This window comes from Tupaia chinensis, unplaced genomic scaffold, assembly GCF_000334495.1.
Source record: "Tupaia chinensis unplaced genomic scaffold, TupChi_1.0 Scaffold000002_1, whole genome shotgun sequence".
In the NCBI taxonomy this organism is placed as follows: Eukaryota; Metazoa; Chordata; class Mammalia; order Scandentia; family Tupaiidae; genus Tupaia; species Tupaia belangeri.
Window position 1 is genome coordinate 5,206,283 of NW_006159428.1, and position 23,274 is coordinate 5,229,556.

At 44.7% G+C, this 23,274-nt stretch overlaps 1 protein-coding gene across 1 annotated transcript in view; it reads right to left on the reverse strand.

The window, feature by feature from the left end:
• SBSPON (somatomedin B and thrombospondin type 1 domain containing) overlaps positions 1–23,274 on the reverse strand; it is a 35,351-nt gene that overhangs the window by 2,185 nt on the left and 9,892 nt on the right. The window contains exons 2-3 of the mRNA XM_006139800.1: positions 11,621–11,815; positions 797–887 (exon numbers count right to left, since the gene is read on the reverse strand). Coding sequence (XP_006139862.1) covers positions 797–887; positions 11,621–11,815 — 286 coding nt within the window. The remainder of the gene's footprint in view (positions 1–796; positions 888–11,620; positions 11,816–23,274) is intronic.

Consider the following 23,274-nt stretch of genomic DNA (forward strand, 5'->3'; position numbering starts at 1 on the left):
CCCTACACTCCCTTTTCAGAATGATGATGAGTTTAGATGTGAAGTCAAGCCTCAGCGCAGTATTGGGCATCACAGATGAAAGCAAATGGGAAACCAAGACAGGTTTTCCTGTGGTAGAGTCAGTGTCACCTTACACAGAGCTGAGGAGAACCATATGACTAGATTCTGAAGAGCCCAGGGAAAGCCTTGGGAAGACATGAGTAAATATTTTAGAATCATATACCCAAAAGCAGACGATTTTTTAATTCTTCAGGGAAACAAAACATAGGAAAAACCCTGGAAGTTGAGGCCACCTAGTAACAGGGTGGCAGGGTGGCTAAGGCAACCAGATACCACATGGCCAACTGTGTGGTTTGAATCCCAGACCTACTGGCTTGCAAAACACTCCAGATGCAAGTGCATGCATGCCTCAAATCCTTACTGGATGGAGAAATGGAGAAGGGATGGCAGCATGACCATGCCCCATTAGGGGTGCTTCCTCCCTCTCCCTCTCCCTCTCTCTCTGTCTCTGTCCCTCTTTCTGTCTTTCTCTGACAGTACATGTGCCCTCTGGCAAAAATTTTTAAAAGTAGTTTCTTCTTGGAGATCAGACCTCAAAGGCAGATAAATCTTTATAGCCACACAAAGCAGGGAGGTGACAAGTACTTTCCCAATGCTGTGGTGAAGAGTCACATGTTACCCAAAGTCAGTGAACAATCAGAGAAGAAAACAGTCAAATCAAGTTGACCCTTTGGAAAGACATGACTGTATAACTGGAAAAGCATAATGCATTTTGTTTTTTAAATCACCAAATTACCCGGCATCTTCTGTGTGTTTGGACCACTGCGGAGATGCAGCTTGTCTTGTTCTCTCCTTGTTGAATGCAGAGGTAGTTATAAAGGCAGGGACTAGAAAAGGGAGAATTATGTTGAATACACGTAACCAAAGTACTCGGAGCTATGTTTTCCAGACTCGGTTTCACCTGTGTGAAAGTCTTCATTTCTCAATCCAAGGTCAATGGCACACCATCAAGGAACAAAATAAGGCTGAGTTACACAGTTACACTTTCCCCAGAACCAGACTGGATAGATCAGTGTGTATGCAGATGGGTAGAGAAGGGAACTGCAAGCCTTTGACCAACACATTACCCGGCAGTAACACAGCTGTATGAAAGAGAGGAGAGGAGTGAGGAACAAAGAACAGAAGTGAATAATAAAAAAGATGGGAGAAAAAAAAAAGAAAAAGGGAAGTAATACAGATTATAAGAGAAAGGTAGGAGATTTTTTTTCCCTTTAATGAACAAAAGGGAAAGATGGGAAAAATGAAGTAAAAAGAATAGAAAAGAAAGAAAAAATGAAAGAGAATGAAGACCAAAGAGATAAGAGTGGGGGACTGGCCCCATAGTGCAGTGGTTAAGTACTATAGATTTGGGAGCCAGATCCCACATGGCCAACCATGGTTTGAATCCCAGCTCAGTAGCTTAAAAAACACACCAGGGGGAACCAGCAGTTAGCATAATGGCTATGTCACTGGACTCCCACGTAGTCAACTGCAGTTCGCGTCCTGGACCCGGTGGCTTAAAACTCACGCCGGGCGCGTGTGCGCGCGTGCCCAAGATCCCGAGAGGAGAATGGAGGAGAAGGGATTGCGGCGTGACCATCCCCCCTGGGGGGTGATTTCTCGCTTTCTGTCTCTATGTCTCTCTCTGTCTGTCTGGCGAGCGCACGCGCCCTATAGTGAAAAATCTCTCCAAAAGAAAACACACACACACACACAGCAGGCACACATGGGTACATACCCCAAATCCTGATGGGATGGGGAGTTAGAGGAAAAAGCATTGTGATGAAATTGCACTCTGTTTGCGGGGATGGGGAGGGCTTTCTTTCTCTGGCAAGCACAATGCACCCTTTGGCAATAAGAGAGTGATGAGACAGAAAGCAAGAAAGAAGAATGAAGGAAAGAAAATAGACAACCAGAGGAAGAGAAACAAGAAAGAAGAAAACTCAGAAGACGCAGAGGGGGGAGTGTGAGAGCTCCCTGAAAAGCTTGAGCTCTGCCTACTGTGTAGCATTTATGGAGACTGCCCAGTGCCGGCCAGCACAGCTCACCCCACTGCACCTTGGGGAGCAAAAGTCTTGCATGGTTCTCTTCTTTTCCCTCTCCTGCCCCTAACACTACCCCAGCTCTGACACTCTGGATCAGAGAAAAAAAAAAGGAGCCAGGAACTCCTTCCTCCTGCCTTGCTATCTTTACTTTTATTTTGTGTGTCTCCTCCCTCTTTTATCACTAAGTCTCTAGGAGGCATCTGCTTTCATGCATAGCACATCAAGGGGACCTCTTGATTCTGCTCTGCTGTCAGCTCAAGGCAGGCAGGGGTTTGCCTTGTTCATCACTACCCCTCACACACTTCCATACTCAATGATCTGTGCAGTGGATGAATGAATGAGGTCATGAGATCGCCACCAAAACACACAGCCCTACTTCTCTGTGGCTTGTGTCCTGACACTGAGCTTGAGGCCAAGATGGCTCAACCATCCTTCCTTCCTCCCTTTTCTTTCAGAACTGAACAGTCCTACGAAGGGTAGATAGGAACTGAGGTTGGTTTGTGAGATGCCAAAGTCATCACTGTTGAGCTAAACGGTGTGAGAGGACCAGCTGCAAAAGAGACACTTCAAGCCTACATGCTGATCTTATCTGGCTCCTCACTGCCATGAGATGGCAGGCCTCAATTTTTTTTTTTTTTTTTTTTTTTTTAGATTTTCTTAATGTTGTTAGAATTATTGTTCTTACCAGGGAATATAAGACAAGAGCTGCCTAATATCATGTAGGTGCCTGCTCCCACGAGCTGCAGGTACAGTTCTTGTCTCGTGTGGTTTGGTGCCTGATCTCTCCAATACGAAAACAATCCACATCTGGTCAACCCTAGAGTCCCAGCCTGTGTGTCTCTTTTTTGCTGCACTGACATGTTTACATGTTTTCCAAAGAGCATGCCATGATTTCTGCATGTGATTATAGCTTTGCAGGTCTAAAATCCACAGGCAATATTTATTTATTTCTATTGCCAGAGAGCATGCACGCTCACTGGAGAAAGACAGCCAGAGAAAGGGAAAAGGAGAAAGCACTCCTCAGCGGGGTATGGTTATGCCGCAATCCCTTCTCCATTTCTCCATCCCCAAATCTGTGGCATGCACACTCACAGGCCCAGCATGTTTTTCAAGCCCACAGGGCTGAGAGTGGAACCATGGTCAGCCATGTTGGATCCGGTTCCCTCAAGCACTCTACTATGTGGTCAGCCCTACAGGCAGAATTTAAAAGAACAAATGAGTGTATGTTAGGATTCCTGTTTTGCTCAGTCCTAATTATCAGAAATATCTACAGGATTTCAGTTTGCCCATATACTGTTTTCATTTCTGTTCTTCTCACATATTTATGTCTTTATTCACTGAGTAAAAAATAGGCTTACTGTTCAATTCATGCAGCATTACGTAAGTCAGATTATAACGTTTTCAGAATATGTTTCTTTAGCTCAAAACATTTATTTGATCACATCATCTGTACTCATGAATCATGACCATAGTTCAAAGGTTAGATACTTAATAGCTAGGTCAGAAAAAATGAGGTTAAGAAGTGGAAGGGAAATCTATGTCTAAAATTTCTGATACCAAATCTTCAGAAAAGGTCCTATAATAATCAAAATAAAAGCTAACAAGTATGCACTTCTGTTTCCAGGCACAACACCAAGTCACTTTTCATGTATTCATTTACTTCTCATGATAATTCTGTAAAATAAATCCTCTAATTGCCCATTTCACAGCTGAGAAAGTTGTGGCATAGAGAAGTTAAGAACTGTGTTCTATCAGACGTCCCTGTGATTCTGGCTGGCTGTGGCTGGGGGTGGGTCACAATGTGAGGATCATGGTGGGGGCACCTTTCTCCTTCATGAAAGAAGGAAACTTTATAAAAAGGAAGGAAAGGGGGACCAGCAGTTGGCATAATAACTACGTCACTGGACTCCTATGTAATCGACCGTAGTTCGAGTCCCAGACCCAGTGACTTAAACTCACGCCGGGTGCGTGTGTGTACATGCCCAAGATCCCAAGAGGAGAATGGAGGAGAAGGGATCGCGGCGTGGCCATCTCTAGGTTTACTCAGTTACTCAGGACCTGTCTGCTCCCTGTCCTGCCCCTCTAAGCCTCAGGGTGTGGTTTGGTGGCGCTTCTATTCAGCGCATTCCTCTCTCTCCCATGAACCTTCAGGAAATAAGCCAGGAACAAGATCCCGTGGAGGTCCCCAGACCAGCACCACTTTAAAAATATTCCTCAACAATTTAATTTTAATTACTTAAGAGTAATGAATTAATTAAATCATTTCAGAATTTCCTTGGCCTTCAGTGTGCAAGCACAAGGCCAAGTGCCCTGGGACAAAGGCTCTCAATAAATGCTGGCTCCCCTTCCTTACCCTTTCCTGGCCACAGTATTCAAATGTAATATGTTCTTTGGTCACAGGCCATTTGCTAACTCTTCTGGCATTTTATCTGCCTTGCCATTGTTCAGCTTTACAACAACTTCCACTTCTAAAGGCATGGCACTGTACATACTTACTTTGAACATGAAAGTAAATTAAATTTGCTTTGAGAATTTCATAATGCCCTCTGACTCAAAAGCAAGCTTAGAAGCTCCGTCTGTAGATGTAGTGCCAAAGAGAATGAAATGAAAATTTGACAAATAATGCCTACCCGGAAGCATAAAGTTTATAATAATGCACATTGATCTCCTTTTAGGAGAAAAATGCACATAAACCAGTGGGAGTAATGTGAAACAAAGACAATAATGTGGCCTTTAAATTGTGTTTTTATGATAAAACTATAATCACGATACGCATTAAATGAAACAGGAAAAATGTAATAGCTACTCCATCATTAAGAGAATGTTAGCAATCATATTGCATTCACTGGCTTCATGGGCTCCTCATATTTCTATTTAGTTATGAGAATTTGTAATCACGATTTCAGCTCTAATGATGACAGTTAATGGCAAAACAATATAGAGGTGGCAAAACCCCACAGAATTTAGAGCTATGAGATCCAGGCTTGAGTGTAACAGCCCTTTACAAGTACTGTATCTCTCAGAAGTCGAATGTCCTCATATGTCGACCAAGGATAATGACTGTGTGGTAGGCAAAATAAGGGCCCCTCCAAGATATCCAATCCCCATACCTGTGAATATGTCATGTTACACAGCAAAGAGGAATTAGGACTGCAGATAGAATTAAGGCTGCTACTGAATTGACCTTAAAATGGGGAGATTATCCTGGATTATCCTGGTGGGTCCAGCCGATCGTGAAGAGTCTTAAAAAGACTCACTCTGAGAGAGACATGACTACAGGAGAGAGGACAGAGAGATGTGAAGCTACTGTTGAGGAGATGAGAAAGGGGGCCGTAAAAACAGGAATGTGAGAAGCCTCTGGAAGAGGGAAAATGCAAGAAAAAGATTGTCTCCTAGAGCCTCCAGAAAGGATGGCAGCCCTGCTGACACTTCAATTTTAGCCCAGTGACCCCCATGTCAGACTTTGGACCTTCAGAACTGTAAGATAATACATTTGTGTTGTTTAGATCACTAGGCCTGTGGTCATTTGTAAGTTACCTCTAACTTTCTGAGATACTGACAGAAGTTTGTACAACCACACCCTCAATATTTTCCTCTAGAATATGTTTTGCAATGAATAAGTTTCTTAAATGTAGCATCCCTTGCCATTTTAGTAGGCTGAGAATTTTCCATTTCACCAAGTCCTGATTCCATTAAGATTACGTATTTGTTCCTCGGTCTATCTCTTTCTCTCCTTTGTTGTACAAGCAGCAATAAGATGCCAGGCTATGCCTCCAACACTTTGCTTGGAACTCTCCTCAGCTAAATACCCAAGGTCATCACAAATTCTACTTTCCACTTAACTGCAGGACACAACCCCCCAAACCTTTCTGCCCCTATATGTCAAGGATCTCCTTCCCTCCATGAAAGGCAAAGTAATGGAATCCTCCTAGAGCCTTCAGAGAGAAATACAACCTGTGGACACCTTGATTTTAGCCTAACAAGACCAGTGTTGGACTTCTCTCCAACAGAACCAAAGGATAATAAGTTTATCTTGTTTTAAACTACCAAATTTGTGGTAATCGTTATAGCAGCCACAACAACAACAGCAGCAAAAAGAAAAAAAAAAATAAGCTAATAACTAATACACTCCTTTGGGATTGCCACAAAGACTGAGTCACTGAATCTCTCTGCCATGCCAGTGTGAAGGATTAGCAGGCCCTATCACAGAGACTCCTGCTGGGACTAGGAAGTCTTGTGTGTTGGGGTGAAGGGCGGGGGGACACCTAGTAACAGGTAAACAAGTCACCAGGCAGCAGAGCGGAGAGTCCCTGAATCGAGGAGGGTGCTCCTTGTCCTTGCTCTCATGCCAACCCGTGCCTCCTTCTATTACAGATCTCATCCCCCTGAGTTATAATTAGCTGTGATATATTTGTTACTCATGTTTGGCTCTCTCAGGCCTAGCACAGTGCTGGCACCTAGTAGGTGCTCAGTGACTATTAAATTAATAAAACAACCACAGGAGCTGGGGTGAAACATGATCTGGAACCTCTGGAGAACCCCAAATGGGCTATTTATGATACTGTCTCTTGTTTCCCTATGAAACCCATCATTTCCCAGTGTATTCCACAGAACACAAATTGTTTTAGTTGTGTACCCCATGGGAACAAGGGTCATATAATCAAAGTGGAAAAACACTGCATATCCTATCACCCTCTTAGAGAATGAAAATGCATATTAGCTTAATGAAGGCTCTAAAACGTTCCTTGGTAAACCAAACTGTCTGACTGATTTACCCCACATTTTCCTGACTAATTCCCCCATCTTTTTGCACAACTATTAAAATGAAAGAAGATGCATGTTGGCAGCTTCTGCCTTCAGGAAGGTGTTTTAGTGGTACAGCTATGATGCAGCATGTGTGTCCATGCTGAGACTGGACAGTTCTCAAACTCCGGACCTCAGAATCCCCTAGAAGCCTGTGACAAGGCCTACCCCTAGGAAGCCAGGGGCCGGAGGAACTTGCATTTCTAACACATTTCCATGTTATGTTGATGCTACTGGTCCAGGACCACGGGTTATGAATAATCAGACTGCAATATTCAAGGGGTCCTATCACTCCAGCCAGCTAAGACATCCTCAATGAGAAGAGGAACCTCCAAGATCAAAGTCAGAACTGCAAATGCCGGTGGCCTCACCTCCTAGTAGAAATTTTATTTCTCTTTCCAAACTAGGAGATTTCGTTTTACATTATTAGGAAAGGAAGCTGTTAAGTACAGATATCTCCTGCTGGTATTAAAATCAAAGTTTTAAGATCTTTAGTAATTCAATAAAATGTGGGGGAAAAACAGTATAGAAAGCAAACATAGATACCAGAGACAGGGTGGGAGGAGAGTGGGAGATGGCAGAGGGTAAGAGATAGGAAATGAAGGATGGGGGACAAAAAGCAAAACATACGGAAAACAAGAAATGGAAACTTATTTGCTGACAATAACATGTTTGTTGATGTGCTTGATTGAGACAATATACAGTGTACTCTGGATGGAAAATCTCATTTTGTATGCTGTAATGATGTACAGTGAATGAATGCAAATAAATAAATTTAAATTAAAAAAAAATCAAAGTTTTGTTCAAACCTGTGGTGAAAAGAGAACTCTTTTACACTGTTGGTGGGAATGTAAATTAGTACAACCTCTGTAGAAAACAATATGGAAATTTCTCAAAAACCTACAAATAGAACTTCCATATGACCCAGTAATCCCACTTCTTGGTATTTAACCAAAGGATAGGAAAACACTCAATAGAAGACATTTGCACATCCATGTTTATTGCAGCATTATTTACAGTTGCTAAAACATAGACCTAACCTAAGTGTCCAAAAGTTTATGACTGAGTTGAAAAACTGTGGCACATATATAATATGGAATAATACAGAGCTATAAAAAACAATGAGTTCTAAAAAAAAACCAATGAGATCTTATCATTTGACTCAAAATGGATAAAGATAGAGGACTTAATGTTTAGCGAAGTGAGCCAGACTTTGAAAGATACACATTGTATATCCCCACTCAGTTTGTACTGGGTGCTATGGTAGAGATTGAGAGACTTGAAACCATGATAGTGAAGAGGATAGGTGAAAATGCTAGAGACTGTAAGGGGGAAGAGTGAATGGTAGAGAGTGGGTATGAGGTCCAAGGGGAAGAAACATTTGACAGAAAAATATTTTAAAAAAAGAACATGTTTATCATGAAATTGATTACATTCTGTTATGTGGCAGGTTATTTTACAAATTGGTTTAATTTTATATGTTCATTAGGATTAAAGTATGCATGATGACATTTCTATTCATCCCAATAATTTCAAGATAATTGTTTGTATGTCATGTATTTTTCATTTGTATCTTTCATTGTATCTTGATTGAATTTTAAAAAATGTTTCGCGACATCTGTGAAGTCAGAGAAGACTGCGTGCTTCTTTAAATCCTCTTAGTGGAGTGTGGTGGGAGGACTGAGAGAGATCATTTGAGAATACAGGTGCTCCTCTACTTATCAGGGGGCTATATCCAGATAAAGTCACAGGAGATGCAAATATCTTAAGTTGAAAAGGCATCTAATACACCTAACTGACTGAATGCTATAGCTTAGACTTGTCTACGTTAAATGTGTTCGTACACATCTGTTAGGCTACAGGTGGGGAAAATCTGTATCTGGCAACAAAGCACACTATAGAGTATAGGTTCTTTATTTGTGATCTCATGGCTGACTATGAGTGCCCAGCACTTGAGGGAGCATCATACTACATACATATCGCTAGCCTGGGAAAAGATTGAAATTCAAAAATTCAAAGTTTGTTTCTACCAAATGTGTATCATTTTCACTTATGAAGTAAAAATATTGTGTTTGTACAAGGACATTCGAAGGAAAGCAGGCCAGACAGAAGACAGAAGAACAGACATGCCTAGCCAGAGAAGAAATCCCTGGGGTCTGGCTGCAGGCCAGATTTGTCAGGGGTTGCACTTGTCCCTTAAAGTGATGACAGTCATGCTCCCTGGTGTCCTTGGCCCACCTGCTACCTTTCCTACATTGTCCATTCGTAAAGAACAGAGCTGGAAAGGCTCAGTGGCCGCCTGGTGCAGCAATGGTCTCAGCTGCTGAAAAACGCTTTCTAGGGACCAGTAGTTGGTGTAATGGCTATGTCACTGGACTCCCATGTAGTCGACCATGGTTTGAGTCCCGGACCCGGTGGCTTAAACTCACGCCGGGGATGTGTGCGTGCATGCCCAAGATCCCAAGAGGAGAATGGAGGAGAAGGGATTGCGGCATGGCCATCCCTCCTGGGGGGTGACTTCTCGTTTTCTGTCTCTCTGTCTCTCTCTCGTCTTTCTGGCGAGTGCATGTGCCCTATAGCAAAAACTTCTCCCAAAAAAAAGTTAAAAAAAATATTAAATGCTTTCTAGCTGCTGAACACTGGTAATGAGTAGGTTGGTTGCTTCTCCTATGTTAACTCTAGGTTTTAAGACTCATAAAAAAAATATAAAAATTAAAAAAAAAAATCACTGGTGTTGTAGAGCTGCTTCCTCCCCGAACCTTTTCTGTAGTGTTTCTGCAGAGTGCTGGAGCTGAAAGTGATTTTGTTCCTTGGCTGTTTCTGTGACACCACTTTCCAGGCACCAAATAATTTCTCTGTGGGCTTAGTAGGATTGTTACATCAATGAGAAGACTCTATCTGGAGCCCTCCCTCCACTGCAGAGTGATCTTTTCAAATCACAAATCTCACTTCATTGGTTCCTGCAGAAAACACCCCAGGGGCTTTCTAGGGCCCAAGGCTCTTAAGATAAAGACCTGAGGGACTGACCAGCAGTTAGCATAATGGCTATGTCGCTGGACTCCCATGTAATAGACCATGGTTCAAGTCCTGGATCCGGTGGCTTAAACTCACGCCAGGCACGTGTGCATGCGTGCCTAAGATCCAGAGAGGACAATGGAAGAGATGGGATTGTGGCATGGCCATCCGCCCTGGGGGGTGATTTCTCGCTTTCTGTCTTTCTCTGTCTGTCTGGCGAGCACACGCGCCCTATAGAAAAAAACTCTCAAAAAAAAAAAAAAGATAAAGACCTGAATAGATAATTTTCTCTGCTCCCTACACCCTACTCCTTTGGCTTCTCACACAGGCCTTGTGCAGCCCCAGTGTTATATAAATGAGTCAAAGATGGCTTGTAGATTGTTTATTCCTTACTGTGGGCGGAGATTCTAGTTCAAAAGCCTGCTGGCACCAAACTCAAATTGTTACACATCCAGTCGTTTTAAAAATAGTCAAGGCGGCAGGTTTTTAGCTATTTAGGGCCTGCTTGCTTTGCACAACTGTGAGCCTATACCCAACATTGACCCACCACCGATGGCCTCAAGCCTTGTGGTGACAAGACTGAAGCTGCTATCGCCTTCCGGAGTACTCTGACCCAGAGACTCTCCTCTGTTGCTGAGGGACATCTCTCACATAAGGAGAATACTCCAGTCTTCCTCTCCCCAGAAGTCCCTGTGTTCTCCTCTCCTCCTGGGTCCTCCCCTCCCCCAGCTGAGCCCACTGCAGGCCTCTGATGGTCTCATGATGTGAGGACTTGCCTCTCATGCACCCCTGTTCCAGCACCACTCAGTGAAGCTCACTGTGTTACTGCCTCTCACGTCACACCTCCCTTAATTAGCCGCCATGCCTCTCATATCCCTGCACTCCACCTCAGTGAACCACGCTGGTCAGTCTGCTGGGGCAGCTCTCCATATCTCAGCCACATCTCCAGGAAGCGCCCTAAGACCATGGGGTCACCTTATTTCACCCACTCATAGCTCCATGCACCTCTCTCCAGTGTGCCGCCAGCTGCACCAGTTACCACAGCTATCGATTCTCGGACTAGTTTTCCAGGGTTACTGGCTTATCATACTCGCGCCCACTGGACTGATCTGCATGGCAGCAGGCACCACACCAACTCTTCTCACCACGGTAACCCTGGCACCCAGCTCAGTGCCCATCCTAAGTGGACTCAATAAATAACTGTGTGCAGAAGAAAAGAAGGAATGAAATGACTTGAGATGATCATGTTGACATGAACTTCCTCGCGTTCCTATGAAAAAATAAACAGTCTTGGCTGTCTTGAGAAATTAGTGCTTTTCCTGTTGTTGGCTCGATGGCCCAATGGCGTTATCCTGAGTGGACACTTACTATCCTGTGTGAAATAGCACCGTCCTTTCTCAAGTCCTCTGTGACCAGCTTGATTGTGTTCACCAAAACCACATGGTTTATTGGGTTTCTTTTGTTACTGAGTCCATGCACACTGAGAATAGGCCATCAGGTCATAAAATACACTGAGGGGAAGGGAGGCATTTGTGCAGCTGGCCATCAATCCCTGTAGTACGCGTTTCCTGAGCTTCCTATCTACCTCAGGCAGACTGGCCCACCCTACTCCCTGCAGCGCACGGAACTTTCCCTGCACAGCATATGGCCTTTTACAGAAAGAGTGACCCCAAAATCACCCAAGATAAGAAAGGCAGCAACCATGAAAGCGGCAGTACCAAAGGAGTGCCCGCAGTCCTGGCCCTGCAGGGTGGCATATTCCAGGCAGCCAGCTCGCTCTTCCAGGGGTGGGCAGGGCGCCCCGCCATTCTGAGGTTCCTGCTGCACCAAGCGTCTGCGCACGCGGGTTGTTGGCTTGCACTGGTCTGCACACCCACTCCAGGGGCTCCACTCCCCAACGAAGCACGGGCGAGCTGAAAAACAGCACAACAGGACATTCACCTGAGTCAATCTGGCCAGCCTGCAGGTCATTCCTGCCAACAGAAACAGCCAAGTTAAGTTCCACATAAACTTTGCCTTGATTGGCCTGGGTCAGAGGGAACACACAATGCCACTGCAGGTCACTGTGGACACTGACTCCACCTGCACTGATGCTTCACTGATAATCTCCGTCTTAGAGGCAGGAGGCTATCCCAGGATCCTGAAGGTGGGGCTGAGCCCAGCATACCCATGTTAATGAGGTGTGTGCCTCCAGGGTACTTCCTCATACTCCCAGGGCTTAGATCAGATCTCTGCTTTTGTTTTTCCTTGATATTAACTTTCTCCACCCCTGCCATAACATTTTTAATATAACAGCAACACATAGTCATTGCAGAAAAAATAAAGGGACAAAAGAAGTATAGAAAAACAAAATATGTTTCAACCACTGATAATCTCATCACCTGTCCAGGTCTATTCTTGTTTGTCTGATTTCCTGTTTTAAGAATAATATTTGTGGGAACCAGCAGTTAGCGTAATGGCTATGTCGCTGGACTCCCAAGTAGTCGACCGTGGTTCGAGTCTCAGACTTGGTGGCTTAAACTTACGTAGGGCACATGTGCATGCGTGCCCAAGATCCTGAGAGGAGAATGGAGGAGAAGGGATTGCAGTGTGGCCATACCCTCTGGGGGGTGATTTCTCGTTTTCTGTCTCTCTGTCTCTGTCTTCCTGGCGAGCACATGCCCCTATAGCAAAAACCTCTCCAAAAAAAAAAAAAAAGAATAATAGTTGTTCAGCTTTATCGGGTAGGGTATGGTTTTGCAAAACAAGTGTATAGTGTGTAATGATCAAGTCAGGGTGATCAAATACCTGCCATGGCCAGCATTCATTCCGACTTGGTGATTTCTTCAAGTGTACAATGAATTGTCATCAAGTATCACCACTCTGCTGTGCAGTTCCTGTCAGCAGATATGTCTCCAAAAGACACATGGTTTAGGGCCACACACCGGGACCCATATACTTCCCCTGTTTGCTCTGTTCTCATCCTCCATGGCACATGGACTCATAAACTCTGAGAGCTGGAGCTTAGGGATGGAAAATCAGGGCCTAGCGAGTCCATGGCCATGCGAGGACGGGCAGTCAGGACAACAGTTTTGCTGAGTCTTGTTCTTACTCTTTCCTTTTCAAAGAGATTCTTTGCTATAGGGCGCGTGTGCTCACTAGAGAGACAGAGGGAGACAGAAAGCGAGAAATCACACCCCAGGGGAGATGGCCACACCATAATCCCTTCTCCTCCACTCTTGGGATTTGGGGCACACATGTACACGCTCCTGGTGTGAGTTTAAGCTGCCAGGTCCAGGACTTGAACCATGGTTGACTATGTGGGAGTCCAGCGATGTAACCATTATGCCATCTGCTGGTCCTGAGTCTTGTTCTATTAGTCTACACCCCTGCACATATGTGAGCTTCAGAGTGCAGCAGGCCTCTCAGCAACCACTGTGCTTTGGGCTGCTCCCCCAAGTCCTGCAACATGTCTTCAGAGTTACCTGACGGGCAAGTCACACCAGTCTCTTGCACTGGTTCTGAGGTCTGCACTTCGAATCCGAAGATGGAATTTCAGAACGTCAAGTCCTCAATGACTGTAAGATCAATGTAGTTTCACATTTTAACTTTCCCACTGAATGTTCTAATGAGTCTTTTAAAAGAACTGTCAGAGTTTTGCGTTTTGTTTTGTTCTTAATTTACTATAGGGCGAGTGCATTCACTAGCAACAGAGAGAGAGTGTGAGGGAGAGTGGGAAAGCACTTCCCAGGGCGGATGGCCAGGCTGCAGTCCAGTATCCTCCATTCTCTTAGGATTGTGAGCATGCACGCCCATGTGCCTGGTGTGTTTTCTTTCTTTCTTTTTTTTTTTTTTTTTTTTTTTTTTTTGAAGAGTTTTTTTTTTTTTTTTTTTTTCCTCGCTATAGGGTGCGTGCACTTGCCAGAAATAGAGTGACAGAGAGACAGAAAGTGAGAAACCACGCCCCCCTGGGGGGTGGGGGATGGCCACACCACAATCCCTTCTCCTCCATTCTCCTCTCGGGATCTTGGGCATGCACGCACATGCACCCAGTATGAGTTTAAGCCACCGGGTCCAGGACTCGAACCATGGTCGACTACATGGGAGTCCAGCAACATAGCCATTACCCTAACTGCTGGTCCCTGCCTTGTGTGTTTTCGAGCTGCCAGATTCGGAGCTCGAACCGTACAGTCAGCCATGTGAGACACCCAGCTACCTGAACCGATATGCCAATTGGCTGGCCCAGAACTGTCAGAATTTTTAAATTGAATTATTTCATTTCAGGACTTGAAATTAAATAAAAGAAGAAGAAAACAAAACATGTGTCTCTGAACTAGGTGCCAGAACTCTTCCCACCACAAAATGTGACCCACTTTCCCTATCACCCTCTTACTTCCAAGCTCAGAGCGTTGTCAACAAGCTAGCACTCGGACTTCTTGGAAAGCCTAATTTGGACTTCTGCTTGAAAATGCACTGTGCCTCTCAGCACTCTATTTGGTTCACAATTTTTGGAGAATATGTTATTAGACAGCATGTGGTACTCCTCACAAGGGCCACACACAACATAAATGTTCGTCAGTAATTCAAAAATTCCAGTATTGCTTTAACATATGCTTTCATTCGTCATCTAAAAGCTCAGAGGTGTCATATGTCAACTCCTAAAGAAATAAGAATGAGCCATGTTAGAATTGTTTCCCAGGGGACCAGCAGTTAGCATAATGGCTATGTCGCTGGATTCCCATGTAGTCGACCGCGGTTCGCGTCCCGGACCCGGTGGCTTAAAACTCACGTCGGGCACATGTGTGTGCGTGCCCAGGATCCTGAGAGGAGAATGGAGAAGGGATTGTGGCATGGCCATCCCCCCTGGGGGGTGATTTCTCGCTTTCTATCTCTCTTGTCTCTCTCCGTCTGTCTGGCGAGTGCCCACGCCCTATAGCAAAAACCTCTCCCCCAAAAAAGAAAAAGAATTGGTTCCCAGTATCTGGCATGTTATACTCTGGAAAGTCAGTAACAGGTCACTTCCTGCCCTTGTTATCTCTGTTGACACTTCTCTTTTTATTTTCATTATTCCACTAGTCCGTTGAATCAGAAAGCATGTAAGGAGATTCCCAGGCTGAGAACTCCTTCCATTCTTAATTCTTTCACTACCTTTCTCTATCCTCCAACCTTCTCATCCATGAGTCTACCTAGTCCTGCTGGATGTGTTGGACTTGAACGATATTTAATAAAACTATCAAAAATGCACTCGTTTCAAAGATTAACATTAGGACGTCTCTATAAAATAGAATTTTGCCATGGCATAAACTTAGAATTTAGTAATAAAGGCTTGAATTAAACTATGTCAACATGGTAAAAAGATGACATTGAGGAGTTTTCAACAAAGCTGTCTGATGTTTGTGTGTTTTATTTGGTTTGACCCCACAGTGGAAGTCCTCAAAAATCACAGAATTATTGCATCAATTGTTATGTGTATGGACTAATATTGGTCATTGGCAAAATGCTATTTTCTGCTTTTCTGGTCCATGACTTTAAAATTCCCATAAAGAGAACTGGAAAGTTCTAAGATACAGGACAACATCTTGATGGCTTCATTTTAAGGCAAAATGAACAAATATTCACACAGAATTATATGAATAAAAAGGTATTCTACAAAATACTATGTGTTTGAAGACTGGTATGTGGTGTATGTTCCTATTCTATTCTGCACCAAAGAGTCTACTGTCTTCTGTTATTTTTGTTTTGTTTTGTTTTTAAGAGAGATTTTTACTATAGGACACATGCATCACCAGAGAGACAGAAAATGAGAAATCAACCCCCTGGGAGGATGGCCATGCTACAATTCCTTCTCCTCCATTCTCTTCTTGGGATCTTGGGCACACACATACACACACCTGGTATGAGTTTTTACTTTTTTTAAAGGAATATTTTTTAATTTAACTTTATTTATTTATTTTAATTTGACCAGAGAGCGAGAGAGAGGGAGACGGAAACAGAATGAGAGGGAGAGTGAGAAAGCAAGCTCCCAGGTTTGGAACTCGAACTGCAGTCAGCCACATAGGAGTCCAGTGCCCTTAACCACCATGCCACCTGCCTTCCCTCCCCCTGGACCCCACATGAGTTTTTTAAGCTGCCTAGTCTGGGACTCAGACTGCGGTCAACTTCATGGGAGTCCAGTGACATAACCATTATGCCATCTGTTGATCCCTCTACTGTCTTCTTTAAAAAGTTTAAAACTTTGGGACCAGCAGTTGACATAATGGCTATGTCACTGGACTCCCATGTAGTCAACCGCAGTTCGAGTCCTGGACCCGGTGGCTTAAACTCATGCTGGGCATACGTGTGTGCGTGCCCAAGACCCTGAGAGGAGGATAGAGGAGAAGGGATTGCGACTTGGCCATCCCCCCGGAGGGTGATTTTTCGCTTTCTGTTTCTCTGTCTTGGTCTTTCTGGCAAGCGCATGCGCCCTATAGCAAAAACCTCTCAAAAACAAAACACGTTACATATTTTATTTCATGAGTCCAGACAGAAAGAGAACAAAGAGAGGGAGAAACAAGCATCCTTAACAGGATCTTAGATCATGATTCCTGCCCTCTCCCCCTCCCTAGCCTTTCAACCAGCCAGGATCACAGGCACACCTACATGTGCCTGGCACATACAAGCTGACCTGGGAACTGAGCCCTGACCTTCCACTGGCTTCCAGCATTACAGAGCATTCTGCTCCAACTGTACCACTGTGGCGAGGCTGCAAAGAGTCTATTCTTACTAACTGGTGAACTTTTGATTATTTGGATTGTAATCCATCATAGATCACTAGAGATCTTGGGGTGGGGTGCGGAGGTTAGGGGAAGTACAGGAACTTCTGGCAGATTTATTACAGGTCATACATTACAGCTGCGTGACACAAATTTCCTTTTGAATTATTCCATTAGGATTCTTGTCCCCTTTCCCACTGAAGCTTATCTAACTTACATCTAGGTGCAGCATATCAAAATAGTCTATTTTTAAAATCTGACTTTCTCCATCTTCACATTTAATTTCACCAGCTGTTAGTGGGGCTTGGCAGAGTGTGTAACCTGTGAGCAGCATGACTGCCTCTCACTCCAAGCTTGTCACACTATCCCAGCTGCCTCACAGCTAGGACTTTAGGATATCATCCCACCCCTTTCAAGGGGATTTAATGGGTGCCAGGATGTTCGACAAATTTTTGCCTTCATTCTTCTTTGTTTAAGCTCAATCTAATATTCAGGTTGTGTTTCCCTAGAAGCAGCAGTAGGAGATATGGGTTTGAATGCAAGAAATTCCTGTGGGAGGTGATCCCAAGAAGCACCACGTGGAGATAGAGAACAGGGACAGAGAGGCAGACTTAGAAGAGACAGGGCCGAGCTGGTGACTCAGCAGTAGCACACTGCTCAGATGATCCTGGATTCGTACAGAAGAGTGTGGGACAGTTCTACTGTACATGCAGGGCCTGTGCCCATTGTCCTGGCTGGCTGGAAAGGCTGGGGACTGGGAGATCACGGTGTAAGACCCTGTTAAGAGTGCTTCTCTTGGGAACCAGCAGTTAGCGTAATGGCTATGTCGCTGGACTCCCATGTAGTCGACCGTGGTTCGTGTCCTGGACCCGGTGGCTTAAAACTCACGCCGGGCGCGTGTGCGTGCGTGCCCAAGATCCCGAGAGGAGAATGGAGGAGAAGGGATTGCGGCGTGACCATCCCCCCTGGGGGGTGATTTCTCGCTTTCTGTCTCTATGTCTCTCTCTGGCTGGCTGGCGAGCGCACGCGCCCTACAGTGAAAATCTCTCCAAAAAAAAAAAAAAAAGAGTGCTTCTCTCTATATATATCTCTGCTGAAAGGAAGAAGCTTTCAATAAGAGACAGGGGAACAACCTGTAGCTTGTTGGTTAAGACAGCTGTATCCTGTATGGCCAACTACATGGTTTAAGTCTTTGACATGGCAGCTTGAGAAATGCTGGGTGCACGTATGTGTACGCGCAAAACCCCAAGAGGAGGGAGAGATAGAGGAGAAGGGGTTGCATGACCATCTCCCATGGAGGGGATAATGTCTCACTTTCTCTCACTCTCTCTCTCTGTCTCCCTGGAGAGCACATGTACCTTCTGAGAAAGAGAGAGAACAGAGACATAAAATAGACATAAAGTAGACTACTGTAGATCTAGTGGATGCCTCCGGCTCTAAGCTTATTGGAGAGTAAGATAACGGGTAGATCCAGGTTATAAGGAGTTACTAATTCCTTCTTGGTTCACCTCCTTCCCTTTTCCCCAAGAGCAATCTGGTCGTCAGATGTTCTTCCCATGGCCAAAGGAGAATGGCCAAGCACAGAAAACTAAGTTAAGTATTTCAGCGACAATTCTACACAAGAGTAGGGTACCTTTTCACAGGTCCTAGAGGCAAACCCAGCCATATCCAAACATTTTACCTGAAAATATGTGCCACTGGTTTAAAAAAAATGAATTCTTAAATTCTCTTATTTATTTAGATTTCATTTGGAATGAAATCCAAGCTCCTTGCCATGACCTACGAGGTTCTACATGGACAGCCTCTAGCTCACCATCCACTCCCACCTGAAGTCCCCCAACCTCCCCCTCCACCCCCACTCCCACCTCTGCCATCTTGGCCTCTTTATCCCTTGAACATACCTCGCTCTTTGGCAGACTGGGACCTTTGTACCTATTTTCATTCTGCTGGGAATATTCTCCCTGGCCTGAGCATAACTGGGTCCTTCTCTTCCTTTAGATCCCAAAAGCTCACCATCCACTCCCACCTGAAGTCCCCCAACCTCCCCCTCCACCCCCACTCCCACCTCTGCCATCTTGGCCTCTTTATCCCTTGAACATACCTCGCTCTTTGGCAGACTGGGACCTTTGTACCTATTTTCATTCTGCTGGGAATATTCTCCCTGGCCTGAGCATAACTGGGTCCTTCTCTTCCTTTAGATCCCAAATGAACTAATTCCTCCTCAGGGAGTTCTTCTCTGGTCAGCTAATCTAAGGAGTCTCCCAGCCCCCTCATACACACACACACACACACACACACACACACACACACACACATGCACACAATTACTTTCTTTCAGAGCATGGTGATTTTTGCCTAGAACATCTTCATAATTTATAATTATATATGATTTATCATTATTGCCCCCAAGTCCCATGAGAGTTTTTCATTTCATGCCTAGTGCTTGGCACATGTAGGGGCTCAATGAACATTTGTTGGATGAATGAACAGATGAATGATCAAATGAATGAACGCATGAATGAAGTGGCATTGGGCAAGTGCCTCCTCCTCCCTAAATAAAGTCTTCACAGAAACAGCTCAAGTCTGCTCATACCATTAGTTAGAAACCAAAGCGCTGATGAAGGCTTCAGAGAGGGAAGGAAAAGTGGTGGAAGGACAGGAGTAATCAGAAACTCTCATAGCCATGCAAGTCCCTAACCTGGACTAGACACATCAGGATGACCTGGCAACAGTGGCCTCAAAGGACATCCATTGGAAGGAGCGTTGCTTTCTGTGCCTTAAGGTTCAGTGGAGCCCAGCTTCTGTGGGCAGCCACACGTCTTTCAAATCCTTCCTAATACACTTGTATCTCCTGCCAGTCCCATAGCTTGGCAGTAATGAGCTTCTTTAATTTTATTATCTGTAGTGTGAAGTGGTATTTCCCTTTATTTATTTGATCCAAATTTCAGTATGAGTCCCAGACCCAGTGACTTGAAACTCATGCTGGGTGTGTGTGTGTGTGTGTGTGTGTGTGTGTCCAAGATCCAGGGAGAAGCATGGAGGAGAAGGGACTGCCACATGACCATCCCCCCAGGGCTGATTTCTCACTTTCCCTCTCACTGTCTCTGTCTCTCTCGCTCCAGTGCATGCACCCTAAGGCAAAAACCGCTACAAAAAAAAAAGAGTATGGTGACTACAATATCTCTGTTAATCTTATCTGAGCCCACTCACAATCAGACTATTTCAGTCCCCCTTCCCTTCCAGCACAGACATTCCAGGTGGACGATCAGCTTCTGGACCCTCTTTCTAAGCTACTTCTTGCTTCAGAGTGACCCCAGGACTTTCTCCAGGTCTGTTCACAACATAGTGAGTTGTGCCAATCAGAACTAGACATGTTATTCTCCATCCTTAGGTACAAACAGGTAATTGAAAAAAAAAAAGTTGGGGGCTGGCAGATGGTGTGGTGGTTAAGGACACTGAACTTCCACATGGCTGACCATGGTGCAAACCCTGAACCCCACAGCTTGAAAATCACAACACGCACATGTGCATGTGTGTCTAAAATCCCAAGAAGAAAACGAAGGAGAAGGGATTGTGCTGTGGCCATCCCTTCTGGAGGGTGAGCTCTCACCTTCCCTCTCTCTCTCTCTCTCCAGTGAGTGCACACACTCTAGGGCAAAAATCTGAAGAATAAAAAGTTTTTGTCTAGGGCTAATCTAGTAATTAAGGGAGCCATATTCCACATGGCCGACACATGGTTTGTATCCTGGTCCCACTGGCTTGAAAAACACATTGAACATGTGTGCACATGTGCCCTGAATCCCTAAAGGATGGAGAAATGGAGGAGAAGGGATTGGGCTATGACCACACCCATTGGGGGTGCTTTTTCCCTCTCCCTCTCTCTCTCTCTGTTTCTCTTTGGTGAGTACACATGCCTTCTAGCTTTATACACACACACACACACACACACACACACACACACACACACATACAGAGCAACCAATTGAGCTGATAGCTAGAGTCTTTCAATTTATTAATACAGTTTGGATCATTTCTTCTTTTTTTTGGGAGAGGTTTTTGCTATAGGGTGCGTGTGCTCGCCAGAAAGACAGAGAGAGACAGAGAGACAGAAAGTGAGAAATCACCCCCCAGGAGGGATGGCCATGCCACAATCCCTTCTCCTCCGTTCTCCTCTTAGGATCTTGGGCACGCATGCATATGCACCCCGTGTGAGTTTAAGCCACCAGGTCCAGAACTCGAACTGTGGTTGACTACATGGGAGTTCAGGGACATAGCCATTACGTTAACTGCTGGTCCCTTCTTAGATGTATTGATCTAAAAGCCAGAAATCCCTACAGCACCATCTCCCTGGTTAATCACAGATTCCAGCATTCTTCCTTCGTAATCTAGTCCTGCCTGCTTGGCCCTTTGCCCCCTGAAGTTTAAGGCCACCCACGAACAAGTGCTTTCTCACTCGGGCTAAGTTCAAGCAGTCCTAACTGTTCCTAAGAAAATATTCTTTTTATACTTAACCCATAGCAGTATCTACTTATGCATAGCTATAGTTTCTTGTCATTCTATGGAAGAGAAGTGAAACCTTCCCTTTATTCTCTTAATACACACACACACACACACACACACACACACACGCACACACTTCACAGTGACACCATTTAAAATTTATGCCACCTGCTATTTTCTATCTTTCTGCACATACACACTTTTCCGTGCAAACCTGTCAAAGCATCTCTGAAAAACGAATGAGGTTACATTGTTCAAGTGCCTAGATAGCTCCTCAGAAAGCTCCCTTGTCATGATCAAGTATTTTTCCCCTGTTGCAGAAATCATATTATCTGGCCTCCAGTAGCTTTATTCATTTTTTTCTTTCAAGACCTTAACTGGACTAGTTTATGAAATACTAGGGAGACAGTGAAATGAGCTCCCTCGGGCCAGCTGATGAAGTGGTGGTTAGGGTGGCAGGATTTCACATAGCCAACTGCACAGTTGAAGTCCCTGAGCCAGCGACTTGTGAAACATACCAGGCACGTGTGCATATATGACCAAAATCCCAAGAGGAAAATAAAGAAGGGACTGAGCATGACCATCCCCCAGGGGAAGATTTTTCTCTCTCTTTCTCTCCCTGACAAATATATGTACCCTATAGCAAGTCAAAAAAGAAAGAAAAATCTTATCTCCTGTGTAAACCTAGAAAATAAAGATACAAATTTAAAAAGATAACAATGCCTTTTTATTCTGGTAGCATGTTTCCAAATTATTTTTTTCTTTGTGCATGTCTACATTTTTCCAAATTTTTTTTTTTTGAGAGGTTTTCGCTATAGGGCACGTGCGCTCGCCAGACAGACAGAGAGAGACAGAGAGACAGAAAGCGAGAAATCATTCCCCAGGAGAGATGGCCACGCTGCAATCCCTTCTCCTCCATTCTCCTCTCGGGATCTTGGACACGTACGCACACGCGCCCAGTGTGAGTTTAAGCCACCGGGTCTGGGACGCGAACCGCAGTCGACTACGTGGGAGTCCAGCAACATAGCCATTACGCTAACTGCTGGTCCCATACATTTTTCCAATTTTCTGCACTGAACATATATTTTGTAGTCAAGGAAGGGAAATGTTATTTTAAAAAGGAAACATGGAGACAGCACAGATGACAACATCTTCTGAAGCCATGGATAATGTCCCCTAGGTAGAACGACTGTTTATATTCGTTAAAATATTTTTTCTTTATGATAGATCACGTGTACATGCACACAAGCAAGGGAGGCAACTGCCCAAGGATCACACCTCAATCCTCCTCCTGCAGATCTCCTGCCTGGGCACTCGTGAGGATGCTGGCACGTTTCAGGCTGACAAGGCTGGGGACTCAAATGGAGGTCACCAGGTGATCCGGTCTCTGTTAAGCAGCATATTACCACTATGCCATCGAGCTGGCCTGCTGGCAAACATCCTTAAGTGGCATCATGACAGCCATTAATGAGATAGGAGTTAGACCCCACTTACAGGTAGATAGGGTAGGGCCCCTGAAAGAAAGTCATTGTTTTTCTTTTTATTGAAGTCTCTGTGTTTTCCTCTATGGTCTGATTAATGTACAATACATATCCCTTTTACATGTTTCTAAAGAATTTATGACTCCTTGCTAATAAGGCAGAAGATAGGGATATAGAGCAGACAGGATAAGACCAAGATGGAGTCACAGTGGCTAAGTTTTCACAGCCGAAAGCTGGCTGTACTGAGGCTCAAAGCAACTGTAGTTAAGGGCAACAGCTTCTGTTCAGGAACTGCATTCTAACCACAAGTATGGGACACTATGGTGTGCTGACCCCACAGAGAATAGAGTAATAAATCTCTCAGACTACCATGTGACCATTTTCACAAGCCCACTTCCTTATCAGAAAGCCACCCTGGGAACCAGCAGTTAGCATAATGGCTATGTCGCTGGACTCCCATTAGTCGACCGCGGTTCGCGTCCTGGACCCAGTGGCTTAAAACTCACACCGGGCTTATGTGCGTGCATGCCCAAAATCCCGAGAGAATGGAGGAGAAGGGATTGCGGCGTCACCATCCCGCCTGGAAGGTGATTTCTCGCTTTCTGTCTCTATGTCTCTCTCTGTCTGGTGAGCACATGCGCCCTATAGCAAAAATCTCTC